This window comes from Carassius gibelio, chromosome B21 (genome assembly GCF_023724105.1).
Source record: "Carassius gibelio isolate Cgi1373 ecotype wild population from Czech Republic chromosome B21, carGib1.2-hapl.c, whole genome shotgun sequence".
NCBI lineage: Eukaryota > Metazoa > Chordata > Actinopteri > Cypriniformes > Cyprinidae > Carassius > Carassius gibelio.
Window position 1 is genome coordinate 23,826,038 of NC_068416.1, and position 17,956 is coordinate 23,843,993.

The 17,956-nt window shown below is 33.6% G+C and overlaps 1 protein-coding gene across 3 annotated transcripts in view; it reads left to right on the forward strand.

Annotated features, from left to right (window-relative positions):
• The window catches only part of LOC127985706 (high affinity cAMP-specific and IBMX-insensitive 3',5'-cyclic phosphodiesterase 8B), a 48,298-nt gene that overhangs the window by 21,824 nt on the left and 8,518 nt on the right, over positions 1-17,956 (forward strand). For all 3 annotated transcript variants that reach the window (XM_052587772.1, XM_052587771.1, XM_052587773.1), the window contains exons 4-17: positions 179-238; positions 325-382; positions 812-900; positions 985-1,063; positions 2,275-2,415; positions 2,566-2,654; positions 3,031-3,085; positions 8,991-9,042; positions 10,341-10,418; positions 10,843-10,919; positions 12,772-12,936; positions 15,383-15,440; positions 17,248-17,377; positions 17,476-17,674. In XM_052587772.1, coding sequence (XP_052443732.1) covers positions 179-238; positions 325-382; positions 812-900; positions 985-1,063; positions 2,275-2,415; positions 2,566-2,654; positions 3,031-3,085; positions 8,991-9,042; positions 10,341-10,418; positions 10,843-10,919; positions 12,772-12,936; positions 15,383-15,440; positions 17,248-17,377; positions 17,476-17,674 — 1,330 coding nt within the window. The remainder of the gene's footprint in view (positions 1-178; positions 239-324; positions 383-811; positions 901-984; positions 1,064-2,274; positions 2,416-2,565; positions 2,655-3,030; positions 3,086-8,990; positions 9,043-10,340; positions 10,419-10,842; positions 10,920-12,771; positions 12,937-15,382; positions 15,441-17,247; positions 17,378-17,475; positions 17,675-17,956) is intronic.

Sequence of the window (17,956 nt, forward strand, 5' to 3'; positions counted from 1 at the left end):
AAGCTGCCAACTCTCTGCCAAATTCTAGTTGCTGCCAAATCACTTACTTCCCAGTAGATGTCAATGCGTGTGAGGAAGAGAGAGTCATTTGGAGAGAAATGTGTAGAAGATACTTTGCCATGATGAAAACAGAAAATGTAAAACCTACTTTTTTGTTAATGTATGTGTCTTTAAACAGGATGATTCGAGCGACCAAGCCTTCTGAACACACTGTTATTTCAGCAGTGATGCCACAGATGTAAGGCCTCAGAGAACACTTTTATTTATTATCCATGTGTTACAGACGTCCTTCATGTTTCTCCAACTGATCTTTCTCTCTCGCAGTCCCTCAGATCAGGAGGAACCATCTGTTCTTCCTCTTCTCTCTGCTGGCTTCTCCAGAGTGAGTATTTTTACAGTAAAATAGGAATATTTGAGTGTGGGCATGTCCAATTCTAATTAAGATCTACAAAACAATTCTTACAATTTTTATCACTGTCAGATTTTATTGGTGGGATGATTACCACAGAAAATCATTTAGAAAACCAAAACTTAAAAGTAATGCAAACACACACTGTCCGATCAGACAAGTTATTTATTGATGCATGGTAATCCCGCAAGTAACATTTTATATTTTAACATTTATGCCGTGTCCTATAGACTTCCCAAATTATTTTTTATATAAATATCCATATCAGATCATTTTGTTAACGGAATTCCCTGCATAAAAATCTGGACTCAACTTTAGTTTGCAATTCAAACTAGGACAGCATGAGAACTGTTGTGATAAATGCAGTGCTGTATTATATGTGTATCTCTCTCTCTCTCTCAGAGGTACCTGGAGAACAGCAGTGTGTCAGCTTGCTATAATGAGTTAATCCAGTTAGAACACGGAGAGGTTCGAGCTCAGTTCAAACTGAGGTAAGTCTAAAGCCTAAGCTAGCAGGAAGTTCAACGAAGACGCTGCTGTGAGACGGTCACTGAAGGCTGTTTCTGTTGTTGCAGGGCTTGTAACTCTGTGTTTACTGCATTAGAACATTGTCAGGAAGCCGTGGAGATCAGCAGTGAAGATCATGTCATACAAGTGAGTTTTGGGATCCAAGTGGATTGCCCCACTGGAATTTGTTTACATTTAGGAAGGACATTTTCATTCAAAACAACATCCTTAGAAGGACTACTTCCTGGATATAATGCAGTAAAGTTAAAGTGGTCACACACTGGATTAGAAGCACGGTAGGAAAACTCACTGTTATAACAAACTGGACACTTTGCATTCAGTTCAAGAAGGCAGTCCAAAACAGTTCATTCAGTCGACAAACTGGCAAAATTTCACTTTAAAATGTAACAAATACATTGTAGTTGGGTGCCGCAGACAAATGCTGTGTGGCACCACCACTGTGTACACTCATAGAAAATAATGTGTTCAAATTTTAAAGACATCTGCAATGCAGCACTGCACTTCTCATCCAGTGTGTCTTAAGAGTCTTAGATTAGAAAACAGTGAATGTCCTAAAACTCAAGTACTCATACATATTAATTGTCATACAAATAATTGGGATTAATAATAGGCCTTTTTTATGGTAAATTAATGCTGAAGTACCTTAACAAGGCTTAATCGCCTTAAACATTATTAAAGAGGTCATGTGATGTGAAATGTGGTAAGAGGCGTAACATTTCAGTCAAACACTTGAAGTATTCGGCCAATCAAAACACACTGGATATCTGGCCAATCAGAGCACACCTCGCTTTTCAGAACAATGAGCTTTGTAAAAATCGACATGTTTCAGAGAGGCGAGGCAGAGAGGAGCAACAATAATATACAGTATGTGGCAAATAATGTGTTTTTATTTATTTATTTATTTTACCTTAAACCACCTTAAATACACATCGTCATATGACCCCTTTAAAATGTATATCGTTGTAAGTAAATAGTAACAGGGTAAAAATAAATCTTTATTAATATTTAAAATATTTATTCTTTTTAAAAATATTTTTATTTTTGGTTAATGTTTTTGTTATTATAGTTGTTGTAGTAGTATATATATTCAATAATATTGTTATGCAATATTAATATATACTTCTACTCTAATTTTCTCACATTGTGTTTACTGCAATAATATTATGACAAGAAAATCATGATATAAGAATACAATATAGGAAATAATTTTCACTCAGAAATCGCAAGTAAATTTCAGCAATTTAACTATAAAATAATGACAAGTAACACAGTGAATTGAACTGAGGTAGTATTTTGTTATAAAACCTACTCTAGTAATCTTTTCTTTGTGTTTTTAGTATGTAAATCCAGCATTTGAAAAGATGATGGGCTATCATAGAGGCGAACTGATTGGTAAAGAGTTGACCGAACTGCCCAAGAGTGACAAGAACAGCGCCGACCTGCTGGACACCATCAACACCTGCATCAAGAAAGGAAAGGTTAGTCGGCAATAACACCACTACTAGGTCATTTAAGATCATGTTTGATTTTACCTGTGCCACTTTGTACAGGCCTAACAATACATATACTTGTCATTGATTCGATTATTAACCAATTTTTTTCCAATATGTGTGTACTTGTTTGCTTAGGAATGGCAGGGGATCTATTTCTCACGGAGGAAGTCAGGGGACAGTATTCAGCAATATGTCAGAATCACTCCTGTGATTGGCCAGGGAGGGTGAGTCACATGATTATAAAAATTGAAATTAATTTTAATTTATAATTTGAAATTTTAGAATATAATTTTTTATTATTTAATTTAAAAATTAAATTAAAAATAAAATAGTATTCATATTTTAAAATAATTTTAATATTTAAAATATACTAAATATATTTCCTATATATTATCTGTAAAATATAAATTATATATTAAATTATGTATTATTTATTAAATACTATATATCAAATATTATTTTTATGATCTTAATAAATTATGGGTGCCAGAAATAAAAGTTATTTCATTTATATTGCTGCTACCATTGGTGGTTTTATTGTAGATACAAATCAGCTAGAACAAAACAGTCAAATCAGACAATTGTTTCCTTACCTTTTAGAAAAATTCGCCATTTTGTGTCCATCAAGAGGCCTTACAGTGACAACCACAGACAGGTACATTTCTTTTTTGCTTCCAAGCTTTATGTGAGACTTTTAATCAGTGAGTATCCAATAAATGTTGAACAAGTCTGATGTTCACCTATTAATAGAGCTCCCAAATTAGAACCAAAACTTAAAGTGTGCAAGGCTCGTGGGGACAGCAGTCGGCAGAAATGTTAGCTACATTAAAGCATCCATCCTGACAGGCCAGTGTCAGAGAGCCAGGCGGGTGTCGGGGTTATTAATAACCCTCTACAGGCTCAGGTCTAAACCCTGCTGTTAGTTCTAGCATTAGCTGGAGCTGCTGATCAGAGAGGCCTGTGAGAAACAGACACACTGACGCGTGTGTGAAATAGCTGTTGCTTTACTCACCAGTGTTAGTCTTACCATTCACACACTCGCTGTCTGTTACAAGCCTTACTAAAATATGCCATGCTAACTAACCATAGTTTGTGTCAAAATACAATGGTTACTACGATTAGTGATACTAGATTACATAAAAATGAATCTTGCTGTCCAGCATCTTTATAGTCATGCAAAGTGTTTTTATCTGCTTATTCAATAAAAATGTAACAGCCTTATTACATGATACATTATTTTAGAAGCAAAAATGATTTGGCTTGTTTTCTGAGATTAAAATTTGAATATTTGTTCTTACCTTTAATTTTTTTTATTACCTTATTAGCAAATATTTTCTTCTTATTTTGAGTATATACTAGTGCTCTCAAACAGTTAATCGGGATTAATCGCATCCAAAATAAAAGTTTTTGTTTACATACTATATGTATGTGTGCTGTATATATTTATTATGTATATATAAATACAAACACATGCATGTATTTAAGAAAAATATGTTATGTTTATATATTAAATATATTTATATATAATATAAAATGTAAGAATATAAATGTATAAGCATGTGCATATACCCAAAATATATACTGTATGTGTGTGTTTTTTATATATATAATAAATATGCACAGTACACACATTATGTAAACAAAGCTTTTATTTGGATGCGATTGATCGCAATTAATCATTTGATAATAAATTATTTGAATTTTTTATTTATTTTACATTTATTCAAAGCGAGGAAAAACAGTATATGCACCATTTAAAATAAATGTATTATTAAGAAATAATTATGAAAAATAATAATACAAAATTGTATAATATAAAAAATTATAATTATTAAATAGTTATTTTTTTTAATATGAAAAAAAGGCATTTTATTCTGTAAGGTTGGTTTAAATTGAAATTACAAAAGATCTCTGTTCATATAAATGCTGTTTTTTTATTTCTGTTCATTAAAGACTTAAAAAAATATTAATCAAAGTTTCCACAAAAAAATTAATCAGTAGCACAACTGTTTTCAAAGTTGACAATGATAATAAATGTTTCAGCAAATCATCATATTAGAAAGATTTCTAAAGGATCATGTGACACTGAAGACTGGAGTAATGATGCTGAAAATTCAGCTTTACATTACAGAAATAAATTATATTTGAAATTATATTCAGGTAGAGAAGAGTTATTTTAAACTCTGATAATATGTCACAATATTACTGTTTTTATTGTCTTGGTGAATCAATTCTTATAAATTAAAATCAATATTTTCTGTTATGTTAGAAATACTGATTAAGAAATGAACAAATTTAAATGCACTTTACAAATTCTGCTGGATTAAACAAGATAAAAATAACACTAATTATCAGTGGGCTTGTAGTAAATCTTCTCCTGTGGTGCGGTGCGTGTGATTGTCATGAAATGTGTCACCTCGATTAATCAGATTACCTGACCTCATCCTACAGGACAGTGTAACTAAGCTCTTTTATACTTCTGCTTACATGTCATCTGTTTTTGATTGTGTGTGTGTGTGTGAGTGTGAAAATGTGTACAAAATAACCATATTTGCTTTTTCTTTCTGTACCATGTAACTTTCACTAAAAAGCAAACCTCACACTGCGTAGTTTCATTTTTTAATCTCTAACCTAAGACTGAAAATCCTGTTTCACTCATTCAAAACTTGATCGTGTTAAAAGGATTAAATGGATTGTGGCGGGCTGGATTTCCACCCAGGAGAATTCAGTAAACCGTGTTCTGATCAGGAACAGAGCTGACGGAGCCACAAGTGATAAATCCTGTCTATTCAATGTAAATCTAAGGCTCTATCCTAACCAGCCACAACAAGCAACAAGACATTTTGGAAGTTGCTTAGTTTTCAGTCTTATTGTGTGATTAAACAGCAAAAATCTAATTGATTGATTTACCAAGGCTGCATTTATTTGATCAAAATACAGTTAAAACAGTAATATTGTGAAATATTTTTACAGTTTAAAATAACTGATTTCCATTTAATAATAATAATAATAATTATACACTTTAAAATGTTATGTATTCCTGTGATGCAAAGTGAATTTTTTTAGCCTCATTACTTCAGCCTTCAGTGTCACACGATCCTTCAGAAATCATATATATATTGTAATATTATAAATGTTGATATATTGAATAAACATTTATATTATATTGTCCTTGTTGAAAAGTACATGTACAAGAAATACATGTAGTTAATTAATATTACTCTGTACTTAAATGTATAATTAAACTGTAACAAGGATACCTTAAAGAGTTAGTTCACCCAAGAATAAAAATTCGTCCATCTTCTACTCACCCTTCAAGCTTCCTAGGTGTATGTGACTTTCTTCTTTCAGAATAATCCAATCTAAGTTATATTAAAAATTGTCCTTGCTCTTCCAAGCCTTTCAATAGGGGTAAGCAGGTGTTTGTTGTCCACAATTCAGAAGACGTGAAATAAAGTGCGTGCATTTGTAATAAATAGGGCTGGGACAACGCATCGAGGTCATCGATATGCGCATCGGTTCGTCGACCTGTTTATATTCCTCTAAAAATCGTTTTCAAAACGTTTACCTTATGTGCGCTGAATATACGCGATGGCCGGATCAACATTCTGTCCAACATTATATAATCAATCCAGGGGTTTTTCTGCATTGATATTTTTTTTTGGCGGTTGTTAAAGCCTTATTTGATCGGTGAGTGATGTAGAATAGAATGACTGCTGCGCCTGACAGGGCGCGTACGAGAGAGAGCCCCGGCTGCTCGCACACACTCACAGTCTTCAAACTACACGAGCGCTGTCTTGCTCTCTCTCTCTCTCTCTCCCTCGTGCATATTAACCAAAGACACGATAGAAAAAGAGCGGAACGCCAAAGTTTCACGCGGAGCATTCTGAGATTTTTTTTTCTCCATGACAGGCTGCTGGCTCCCACTGTTAATTTTTTTTTTTTTTTTTTTTTTTTTTTTTTGGGAAAAGCACTCTCTGTATTAGCTTAAAGCAATCAAGTTTACATTGGTTACTGTATTCTTTCAATTGCTCTAAACAAGTATTTTGGGTGACCTTTTTTATTGAATGCTAGACATCAAGTTGTTGTTATTTTCATCTGAAAGAAGAACTTTTTTCAGTACGCTAGGCCCTATGTGTTCAGTAAGCTTGTTTCAGTAAGCTATGTGTTTTCAAGGCTTCAAGGTTTTAGGTTTTATTGAATGCTATCTCTATACAAGTGCAAAGTAATGCATTCTTAGTCAGCCTTTTATTTTGTAATTTTAAGAGCAATAAACATACATTGCAATGTTAAGGAATTCATGTTTTTTTCATTCAGATATGTAAATCAACATGTATAAATTGTTAGTAGTCAATTAATGGGGAGATAATCGAAATCGAATCGGTCTGGAAAAATTAATCGTTAGACTAATCGATGCATCGAAAAAATAATCGCTAGATTAATAGTTTAAAAAATAATAGTTTATCCCAGCCCTAGTAATAAAATATCCCTCACACGGCTCCGGGGGGTGAACAAATGCCCCCTGTAGTGAATCCATGCATTCATTTAAGATAAATATCCAGATTTCAAACATAATAAAGACTTTTTTTCTTACTTATGCTGACCTAGGGGAACCGGAAGATGTTGTAGTTCATCAGCGCTGCATGGTTTTAGTGACGAGCACGGAGAGAAAACAAAACAAAACAAAACACTGGTAACAGATTAGAAGCACAAAACAAGGATTTACTAAAAAATAAAAAAATAAAAATGTCTGAGGATTTCGATTATAAGCCAAGAGGAGACTGATTTTCTTTTGCTAAAGTAAGGAAACTTTGTTTTCCTAGATTTCCCAGAAGCACGCACACGTGACACACACATCTTCCATCTTCCACCTGCATGTCTTCCACGTCCCACAGTCAGCAGAAAAAGTGTGTATTACATTTGAAATCTTGATATTTATCTAACAAAAATGCATGGATTTGCTACAGGGGGCCTTTATTCAACCCCCGGAGCGGTGTGAGGGACGTTTTATTACAGATGCACACAGTTTATTTCACGTCTTCTGAACTGTTGACAACAAACATTGAAAGGCTTGGAAGTGCAAGGACATATTTTTATATAACTTAGATTGGATTATTCTGAAAGAAGAAGGTCACATACACCTAGGATGCTTCGAGGGTGAGTAGAACATGGACAAAATAAAAATGTTGGTTAAACTAACCCTTTAAAATATTGGGCCCTATCTTGCACCCAGCGCAATTGACTTTGTACACCGACGCATGTGTCATTTCTATTTTGCACCCGCGCAAAGCGCGCTTTTCCCTCCACAGAAGCACGTCGCTAAACTAGTGAATGAACTTGCGCTCCCTGGGCGGTTCAGCGCAAAAAAGGAGGCGTGTTCCGGCGCAAACAATCCCTGGTGCTATTTTGCTGTTCCATTAAACAATTGCGCCACTGACCAGAAAAAACCTAGTCTAAAGTCAGTGGCGCGTTGCGCGTTGTTTATTATGCTATTTTAAGGGCGCATGCTTGACCATAATGTATAGCGTGCACAACGCGCATACACTTTGCTCATTTAATCTACACAGATGCAACAGTTATTTTTGCATATCATAAATTGTTACACTAAAAAAAAATATTAACACATGAGATGACGGAAATCATTGTGGTGTATTTTGGGTGGGTTTCTCCCATCCCCATACAACACAACTTCTCTGTCTTTCACTGCTCTTACAAGAACATCAGTCTCCTCGGCTGTGAACCGCTCCTGGCGTGCGCCTGGTAAATACGCCATAATAATAGCAATCCATAATGGAACTTGCGCACCTGCTTTTAAAGGGAATGTTGGATGACGCTCTGATTGGTTTATTTCACGTTACGCCCAAACCACACCTATGAATAATGAAGCTACTTCAGACCAACCCATTTTAGATTTGCGCCGGGCGCAAGAGCCATTTATCCCGCCGGGAAAATAGCAACAGCGCCGAGACCCGCCCACAAACTTACTTGCGCTTCGCGCTTTGACACTTGCGTTTCAGATCGTTTAAATAGGGCCCATAATTTAACTGTATGAAGTATTGACTTTAATTAGAATGCATATTTCATTTTATAACATGTAATATTTATTATATTTAATGTACTGAGATTAATATTTCACTTTTTTTTTATTTCCTCCTTTTTTCACAAGTATTTTGTTCAATAGCACTTTTAATTTTGCGATGTGAGGATCAAGTGTTGACGTTTGTTTAAAATGTTTCTATTGTGATAAATTCATGGCATGCCAAAAACCACCCACTTAGACAAGAAAGGGACATCTGACAAATATCTCAGCAACCAAGCATGTCAGGACCTGAGACTAGTTAATTCTGTAAACTTACCCGCTGTAATCCACACAAAACATAATCAACCTTTAATTCATCTGACACCTGATATCATTATGCACATTTGTTTTAGTTATATTGTTGCCAGAAAGTCTACAGTGAGATCAGTGAGAGATTTAAACGCTCAGGAATCAGTGTGTGTGTGTGTGTGTGTGTGTGTGTGAGAGAGAGAGAGAGCTGATTAGAAATCTGTGTTTGCAGGTTCATAAGTTGAGCAAAGAAGAGAAAAGCTGTGGTGAACACTCACAATCAGGTATAACATCAGACTATCATTAATGGTTTGTTGGTTTACTGTCTGTGTTGCACGCTGTAACCCATAATGGCTCTGTATAGGTTTGGTTTTTGTAACATTCTGTGAAGCAAACAAAAGCGTGAATGAAATTGCTAGGGTCAATGCTGCCTCGAGAAGTAGAGGGGAAAAATAGAGAGACAGATCGTAGAATAAACAGATGGCTGCAGTGCACCCTGGGACAGTTGAGTGTCAGACTGTTAAAATTAGCCAGAATAATTTGCTTGCCAATATATTTGCGTGCGTGTGCTTATGTGACATGACCCAGTAAGTAACAGTGTTTAGCGTTTCACATCATTTGTGCTGCTTTCTAGGGCAAGAATCACTATTGCTATTCTTTATATGACATAAAAAATTTGATAAAATTAAAAACAGAAAATGTGTTAAAGAGTGCACTTTATTACATTTATAAAAATATAAATTAAATTAAAGTTACACTTATTATTATTAAAGTTAAAATTATTGAAGTTATTTAAAAAATAAATGTATTCATTTAAGAGTGCTCCTTATACAATTGGGTTAATTCACAGTTTAAATTGTAATATAATTTAAATGTATAAAATTAATATAACTACATTTATAATTAAATAACTATATAAAACAATAACTACATAAAATAACAAAAAAATGAAATTATTTGATTTAATTTAATATTAAATTATATTTAATATTATAATATTTAATATATTCTTATTTTACTTTTTAAATAAAATAATTTGTTAAACGTAGCATTAAATATTGACTTAAATTAGTAATATATATATATATATATATAATAAAACAATAATTGAATTGCTGTATTTACATTAGATTTAATATTTATTATATTCAGTGTATTAATATTTATATCATTTATATTTATATTAATTATTTTTAATAGTTACAAATTAAATAAATGTAATAAAAATGTATCTAAATGTAAATAATTTTATGTTTAATAAAACTGTAATGTATAACATGAATATAAATCAATTTATAAAAAACAATAAGAGATTACAATTAATAATAAATTAAATTGTATTTGTTTTCATTTAACAAATATGACCATCTGGTCTTTTATTATTGTGAAAAAGGAAAGTGTATGGTTTTTGTCCTGCTCAATTTTTTTCTGCTGTGCTTATGATGATGATGATGATGATGATGATGCAGGTAAAAATAGTGGAGCTGGTTGGCTGTCTTCAGATAAGAGATGATGAATGCAGTTATGTATTTGTGTGTGTGTGCACACTCTTTGCACTCATCCCTGTTTTGTCCTTATCCAGAATGCAATTCCTTGCGTCACAAGGACCGGAGGAAAGAGTCTGTGGACGTCAGATCCATCAGCTCTCACAGTAGCGATGGTAAGAGAAAGAGAGGATGTGTTTCGTCACAACACACCAACAGAAACGAGCGAAAGCCAATCCCTTTAAAAGTCCAGAAGTAATTATCCAGAGAAGAGATTTGTGTTCATGTGTTCACTTGAGTGTGTGTTTATAATGTGTTTGTGTTTTATGTGAGTCATTGTGTTTTATGTGAGTCACTGTGTGTGTGTGTGTATGTGTGTGTGTGGGGCTTTTTGTGACGTGGCCAGCGTTGATGACATCAGCACACCCACAGTCTCAGTGCACTCTGACGCAGATGGATCTATTTAAAGAGCCCTCTCTCTCTCTTTCTCTCTCTCTCTCTCTCTGTTTGTCTCTCTTTCTTTCTCTCTCTCTCTCTCTCTCTCTCTCTCTCTCTCTCTCTCTCTCTCTCTCTCTCTCTCTCTCTCTCTCTCTTTCTCAGCTCCCAGTCTACAGAACCGCAGATATTCTTCTATGGCCAGAATCCACTCCATGACTATTGAAGCTCCAATCACTAAGGTAAACCTGAAAACCAAAAAAAGCATTAACCTATGAATAATTATAACCATCTGATTTAGTACAAATCAATACAGAATCAGCTATCTAACTATCTGTCCATCTATCTGTCTGTCTCTGTGTTGTTCTATCTATCTATATATACATCTACCCGTCTGTCTGTCTATTGTTCTATTTATCTGTCTGCAGGGTTTGTACAAGGTGCTTGAATTGCTTGAAGTACTTGAATTTGACTTTTTGAAGTTTAAGTACTGGAAAACCCTTGAAAATAGCAATTTTTTGAGAAGGTACTTGAAAAGTACTTGAATTTTTAAAGGGCAGTATATATATATATATATATATATATATATATATATATATATATATATATATATATATATATATATATATGAAATAAGTTGGGGGTGGAGGGGGGTTTCCTCCATAAAACACAATTTTTACGCAAAATTAACGATGCAGCGCGTCTGATATAAATACTGAGCCAATTCGCCAGGCTTTTAGCAGCGCACGAGATCTCGGAATATTACTCCTTGAGGTGAAAAACGGTCTTGCGATGTTAGTATAAGTTGTGTTTGTGGTAAAAATCTTGATTATATTGTTTTTGTCTTTTATTGCATGTGCTGTTCGTTTGGGTTTACTTTTGCAACGCATATAAAGTCTGACATGTTTTGTGTTGCACTGTTATCATTTACAAGTGTAGAGCTCATCTCCATCTCACAAACTCTTCTGCATATGCTGTGAGTTTGTGTTGCTTAACATAGTAAACTTAAGTTGGTTATGTTCATATTTTGTGTAGGCATATTACATTATGTAGGGCTATTTTATCAGGGTTGTTCAATAAAACTATGTAATTACTTGGTTTTGAAACTTAATTTGGACCAATTATTATTGTCTCACTCTCATGGTTAGTTTATATATAAATAGTCATACTAAAGCCTTTTTTCATTTAGCTCTATTTGTATTACAAAAAAAATATCAGATTACTAATCAGTAGATTACTTGATGACCAAAATAATAATTAGTGACAACCCTAGATAAGTTACAATATTTAAAAATACAACTGCATTGTTTTAATTTGTGTGATTTAAAAGAAAAATAAAGAAAGAAAGAATAAATAAAAGGAAGCGATAACTTTACCATAATATCCTTTCAAATGTTAAAGTTGCCACAGTCATTGCATGCTTTTGTCCTGCACTTTATTTGTGCCATTTGTTTTATTAGTTTATTAGAATTTGAAAGATAATACCAATATTGTTTTAGAAGTCCGATTTTAGTCCTTGAAATCCCCCCCAAAAAAAAGTGTTTGAAAAGTCCTTGAAAGTCCTGGAAATTCATTTAGCAGTTTCTGTACGAACCCTGTATCTGTCTGTCTGTTCTCTCTGTTGTTCTGTCTACCCATCCATCTATCTATCTATTTATCTATCTATCTGTCTATCCATCTATCTATCTATCTATCTATCTATCTATCTATCTCGTTCTCTCTATTGTTGTCTGTCTGTCCGTCTTTCCATCCTTCTGTCTATCCATCCATCCATCCATCCATCGTTGTATCATTCTGTTGTTCTCTCTACCCATCCATCCATCCATACATCTATCATTCTATGAATCTATATGTGTTCTCAATTCCATTCTCAATGGCACACCACCCTGAGACATGCTGAACACCTTTGTCTCTGTGTATATATGAGTACTCTGTCACAACTGTTGATTTGTTGGTGACAATGGAAGCAAAACAGACGTCAGAGGGGAAAATTCTTTACTACAGACATATTTATGGATGTAAAACTTTGAGTAGTGGTTTGTTGTTTTCTTTCACCTTCTGTTCTTGTTCTACATGTATTTGTTGTCTTTATAGGTGATAAATATCATTAACGCAGCGCAGGAGAGCAGTCCTGTGACAGTAGCGGAAGCTCTGGATCGTGTTCTGGAGATTCTGAGGACCACCGAACTCTACTCACCCCAACTGGCCTCAAAAGAGGACGATCCCCACACCAATGACCTGGTGGGGGGGCTTATGAGTGTAAGTCGAGATTTCACCTTTTATTCTTAAAGGTGCTTATTTGATTTTATTATTATTCAATTTTATTTTATTCCTAACCATAATTTTATTAATTTTATTGTATTATTAACCTTATATTTTATTTGATTGCTAACCCTAATCTTATTCATTTAATTTTATTGCTAACCCTTTATTTTATTATTAATCCTTTATTTGATTTGATTGCTAACCATAACTCTATACATTTTTTATATATATTGTATTTTATTTTATTTTATTATTTTAATTTATTTTATTTTAACCATAATTCTATTAATTTTATTTTTTGCATTAACCCTACTGTATATTTGATTTGATTTGGTTGTTGAGCCTAACCCTGTTCATTTTATTTTATTGCTAACCCTTTTTATTTTATTTTATTTCATATTTTAATTTAATTTATTAATTTATTTATTTTAAAAGCTAACCTTAATTCCTTTTTCCTTATTTATTTATTTGTTTAATTTAATTTTATACTTCAAAAGAGCTAAAACCATCATATGACTCCTGCTTGGACCTAAAAGACACAAAAGCCTAGAAGTCATCTTACTCCCACATGATTCACAGAAATAGCTTAAAAATACTCTTCAAACACATGCAGTCAAAAAGATATCATAAACAGAACAGATCAATATTAAACAGCCGGGAAATTTCACAAACTGATTTCCTGTACACAAACAAACAGAGACCAGATTTTTTCAGCAGAGAATCATCATTACGGGAGAAATTCAGACATGCTTTGCCAGGAAACTGGTCTTATATACAGCGTGTGACTGCATGTCATTGGTAGTGAGTAGATGTGAATGCTCTTGTTTTCGTGGCACAGATACATTGAGCTCCATGCTGCCTGGCACAGGCTGTTTCACAGTTAGCCAGCAGTCTGTGATGACAGTGCCGCACTTGTTTACACAGCAGTCTTGATGTCTGACAGACATCTCCCCATTTAAAAGCAGTCCACTTTTAAACCAGATTTTAAAAGTTTTAGACAAGAATATACTTGCTAGACTAAAAGAGGGTTCACACAGACAGAGATTTGCAGGTACACACAGAACAGAAGTCATTCTTTTGAGATTCAAAGAGACTTTTGGTGATGCCACGAAGCAATTTGCCAATGCACAGCGATGCAGTGGTAACTGAACAGTGAAGCTTAAATGATATGTTTCCTAATATAGCTGGATACAAATACCAAGAAGTTTGAACAGGGTTTACTTCTTGGCTGCAGACATGAATTTAGAGATTGTTATTTGGCAGAGTTCCCACTGTGCTGAAAGACTTGGGAATATCAGGGATTCTCAAACGTTGTAGGCCAGGAAAAGTCACAGAAATTAATAAAATGTTGACTTGAAAGATAATCTAGTTATTCTCAGTTGCAAAGTACTTCTTACTCATTATGTGAAGTAGAGACCTGATCACAAACACCTGGAGAAGTCATGCAAAAATTGTGAAAATCCATTGGTCAAAAGCATGGAAACAGCATGTTGCTAATTCTTTTGTTATTAATATATAGGCATGTTTTATTAAATATTATTGATGGATTAATGATGGATTAATTCTTGAATATCAATTATATACTACTGTTCTAAAGTTTAGAGTCAGCTAGGTTTTTTTTTTTTTTTTTTTTTTTTGCCAGAAATGATGCATTTAAATTGATCAAACATGGCAGTAAATACATTTACAACAAATTATTTCTGTTCAAATTAAATGCTGTTTAATACAAAAATATGGAGCTTTCAGCATTGGTAATAATAGCAAATGTTTCATGGGCAGCAAATCAGCACACTCAAATGATTTTGAAAGATCATGCGACACTGAAGACTGCAGTAATTATGCTGAAAATTATTATTTTTTACTATATTTTTGATCAAACAACCCCAAACTTACAGACGGGTGGTATAGTTCTGATTAATTAAAATGCAAAATAACTCATTTTTCATAATGTCATTTTTCTCTGTTACATAAAGGTCAAGCGGATGCGATGCACAAGTCTCAAGAGTTCAAATGACCTTTTTGGTGGGTGACCTTTTGAGGGAGAGGTCAGAGGTCAATCATACAGTGTAATATCTAAGTTGAGATAGTGCAGCTGTGGCCGGTGATCATTACAGACGGGATGTGTGTGTGTCATATTTATACATGTACAGTTCTATTATCCTACGCCTGCAACATTTCAGACTAAGTTTGTTTTAAGTACTGGAAGAGTCTCTTTGAATCTGGATCTGTTTTCTGTGTGTTTAATATCCTGTAGACCTGATAAATGGCTTTTCTCGTGAGAGCATGGCAAGCGCAAGTGAATTATGGGTAGCGTGGTAGTGCTGTGCTTAAGTGTGTTGTTATGATTATGTTGGCTGGAAGCGATATTTTGACTTCCTCAAGTCTTTTTCTCTTACATGTCAGTCAGATATATTGATGTATATTTTTTTCTAAATTTCAGGACGGACTCAGAAGGCTCTCTGGGAATGAGTATGTCTTCTCCAAAAGTGCATTGCACAGTAAGTTCCATCCCTGAAAATGATTATTGATATAATACAGATTGGATGAAATGTTGGATGTTTTAAACCAACTTTGAATAAACGATTTCAGCCTATTTACCTATTAAGTATTATTTAGTATTATAGGATGTAATTTTAGATATAAAAGCACTTAATTAAATACTTGTAACATAATTATACACATTATGGCAAGAAAATGTGTAACACAATGAAAATAAAAAGTTACAGTGAGGGATTAAACTTTAGGGAGTTAAAAGGTTTTCATTCAAAGCTGTTTAAAGCAGGGTAATTGTAAATAAAACTACAATTAATATAAATAAAGATTACATAAAACATAAATATTAGATCAAATAAAATTAACTAAATGAGAATTAAAAATGTTGCCTTAAGTTAAAGCAACCTCAAATAAACAAAAACATAACAATAATATATATATATATATATATATATATATATATATATATATATATATATATATATATATATATATATACAAAAAATTAAACCTTAATAGTATGTTAAATTAAAACTAAAATTTAACTAAAACTGAAATAAAAATTTATGGAAGCCAAATAGAATGTAAAAAACACATGACAAAAATACATGGCAAAATGACAATAAATTAAAATAAAAAACTAAAATAAAAATATAAATCCTAAATTATATAGAAATGAAAAAATCACTAAAAACTAAATTACTAAAAATTTAACTAAACTAAAACTTCAACTAAAGCTGAAATACAATAAATGAAACCTGAATTATTAAAGGGGTCATACGATGCAATTTAAATTTTTCCCTTTTCTTTGGAGTGTTACAAGCTGTTCGTGAATAGATAAGATCCCTGAAGTAGCAAAGACCAAAGTCTCAAACCAAAAGAAATATTCTTTATAAAAGTTAAAAACGCCTCATTTAAACACGCCCCCACATGTCTACATCACTGAGTGGGAAGATTTGCATAACGCCACCCAAATGTTCACAACAAAGAAAGAAGGTGTAACTTTGATTCTTGTTGTAGTATTTTTTCTGCCGTCGCCACGTCGTGGAAAAGCTGTGTGTTTCATTGTGAAGGCGAAGCTTCTTTGTTTGGCCTTCCAAAAAGAGGACATGACTAGAAATCAGTGGTTAAGTTGTATTTACAACAGTGTTCCAGAACAGTTCAACCCAAATATTCAGATGTGTGCAGTGCATTTTACGGAGGACTGTTTCCTGATGCAACGTGTATAAATCGTTATAATCAGTAATTATGTCCCCACTGGATGCAACAAATGCCTCATTTGTAATGGGTTTTATTGGTTTTGTCTCATCACTCCAGGACACAACATCACCGTATGATAAGGGGCGTAACATTTCCATCACACGCTTGAGGCATTCGGCCAATCACAACGCCCTGGATAGCTGGCCAAATCAGAACACACCTCGCTTCTCAGAACAATGAGCTTTGTAAAAATCAACTCGTTTCAGAAAGGGGGGGGGGCATAGAGCAGCAACAATAATGTACATTATGTGGTAACTAATGTGTTTTTTAACCGTAAGATTTAATTACACCAAATACACAAAATAATGTTATATGACCCTCATATGACCCCTTAAAAAAAGAATAAATGGCAAAAGTAATAACAAAATTACAAAACATTTAACTTGAAACTAAAAACTGAAAATATAAAAATTTAAGCTAATTCAAAATATTAATAATTGTGACAATAGTATATAATTAACACTAGTTTAAAGTATCTGAAATGTTTTTGTGCCTTTCTGCCATGTTTTATCTTGACATTGAATGTTTGGCCATCACCCATTTGACCTTCAGATATGAGTCAGAGTCAGCTGGCAGTGCCTGTCCCGTTAAACGACATCCCGTCCTCCATCGCAGAGCTGCTCAACGAGGAGGAATGCTGGGAATTCAATATTCTGGAGCTGGAGGCAGCTACTCACAAGAGGTACCAGAGAGCGAGACATTTCTTTGTGTAAAACCGGGTTTTAATGGGGGAAAATTCTGATTGTTATAGTGTGTGTGTTTGTGTGTGTGTGTTCGCAGGCCGCTGTCATACCTAGGGATGAAGATCTTCTCTGCTTTTGGTGTGTGTGAGTTCCTGAACTGCACAGAGGCCACGATGCGCTCGTGGCTGCAGGTGATCGAGGCTAATTACCACGCATCCAACTCCTACCACAACTCAACACACGCCGCAGACGTCCTGCACGCCACAGCCTACTTCCTGCGCAAGGACAGAGTCAAGGTAACCCCCACAACCAATCAGAATACAGAAATAGAAATGTCTCTGTTTATACTTTGATCAAAAATGGAAACATCGGCCAAAGGTAAGAACAGCCTTTTTTCAAAATTGATTTTGTTTACTTGTTTTGACCATTCATCATTACTCAATCATTTATTCAAAAGTATGATTAACATCGTTGTAAATTTCTAATTGTTTTCTTATATTATTAATTATTAATAGTGCTAATATAAAAACCATTAAATTAATGCAATATGTTATTTAAATTAAAAGCGTAATTATTTT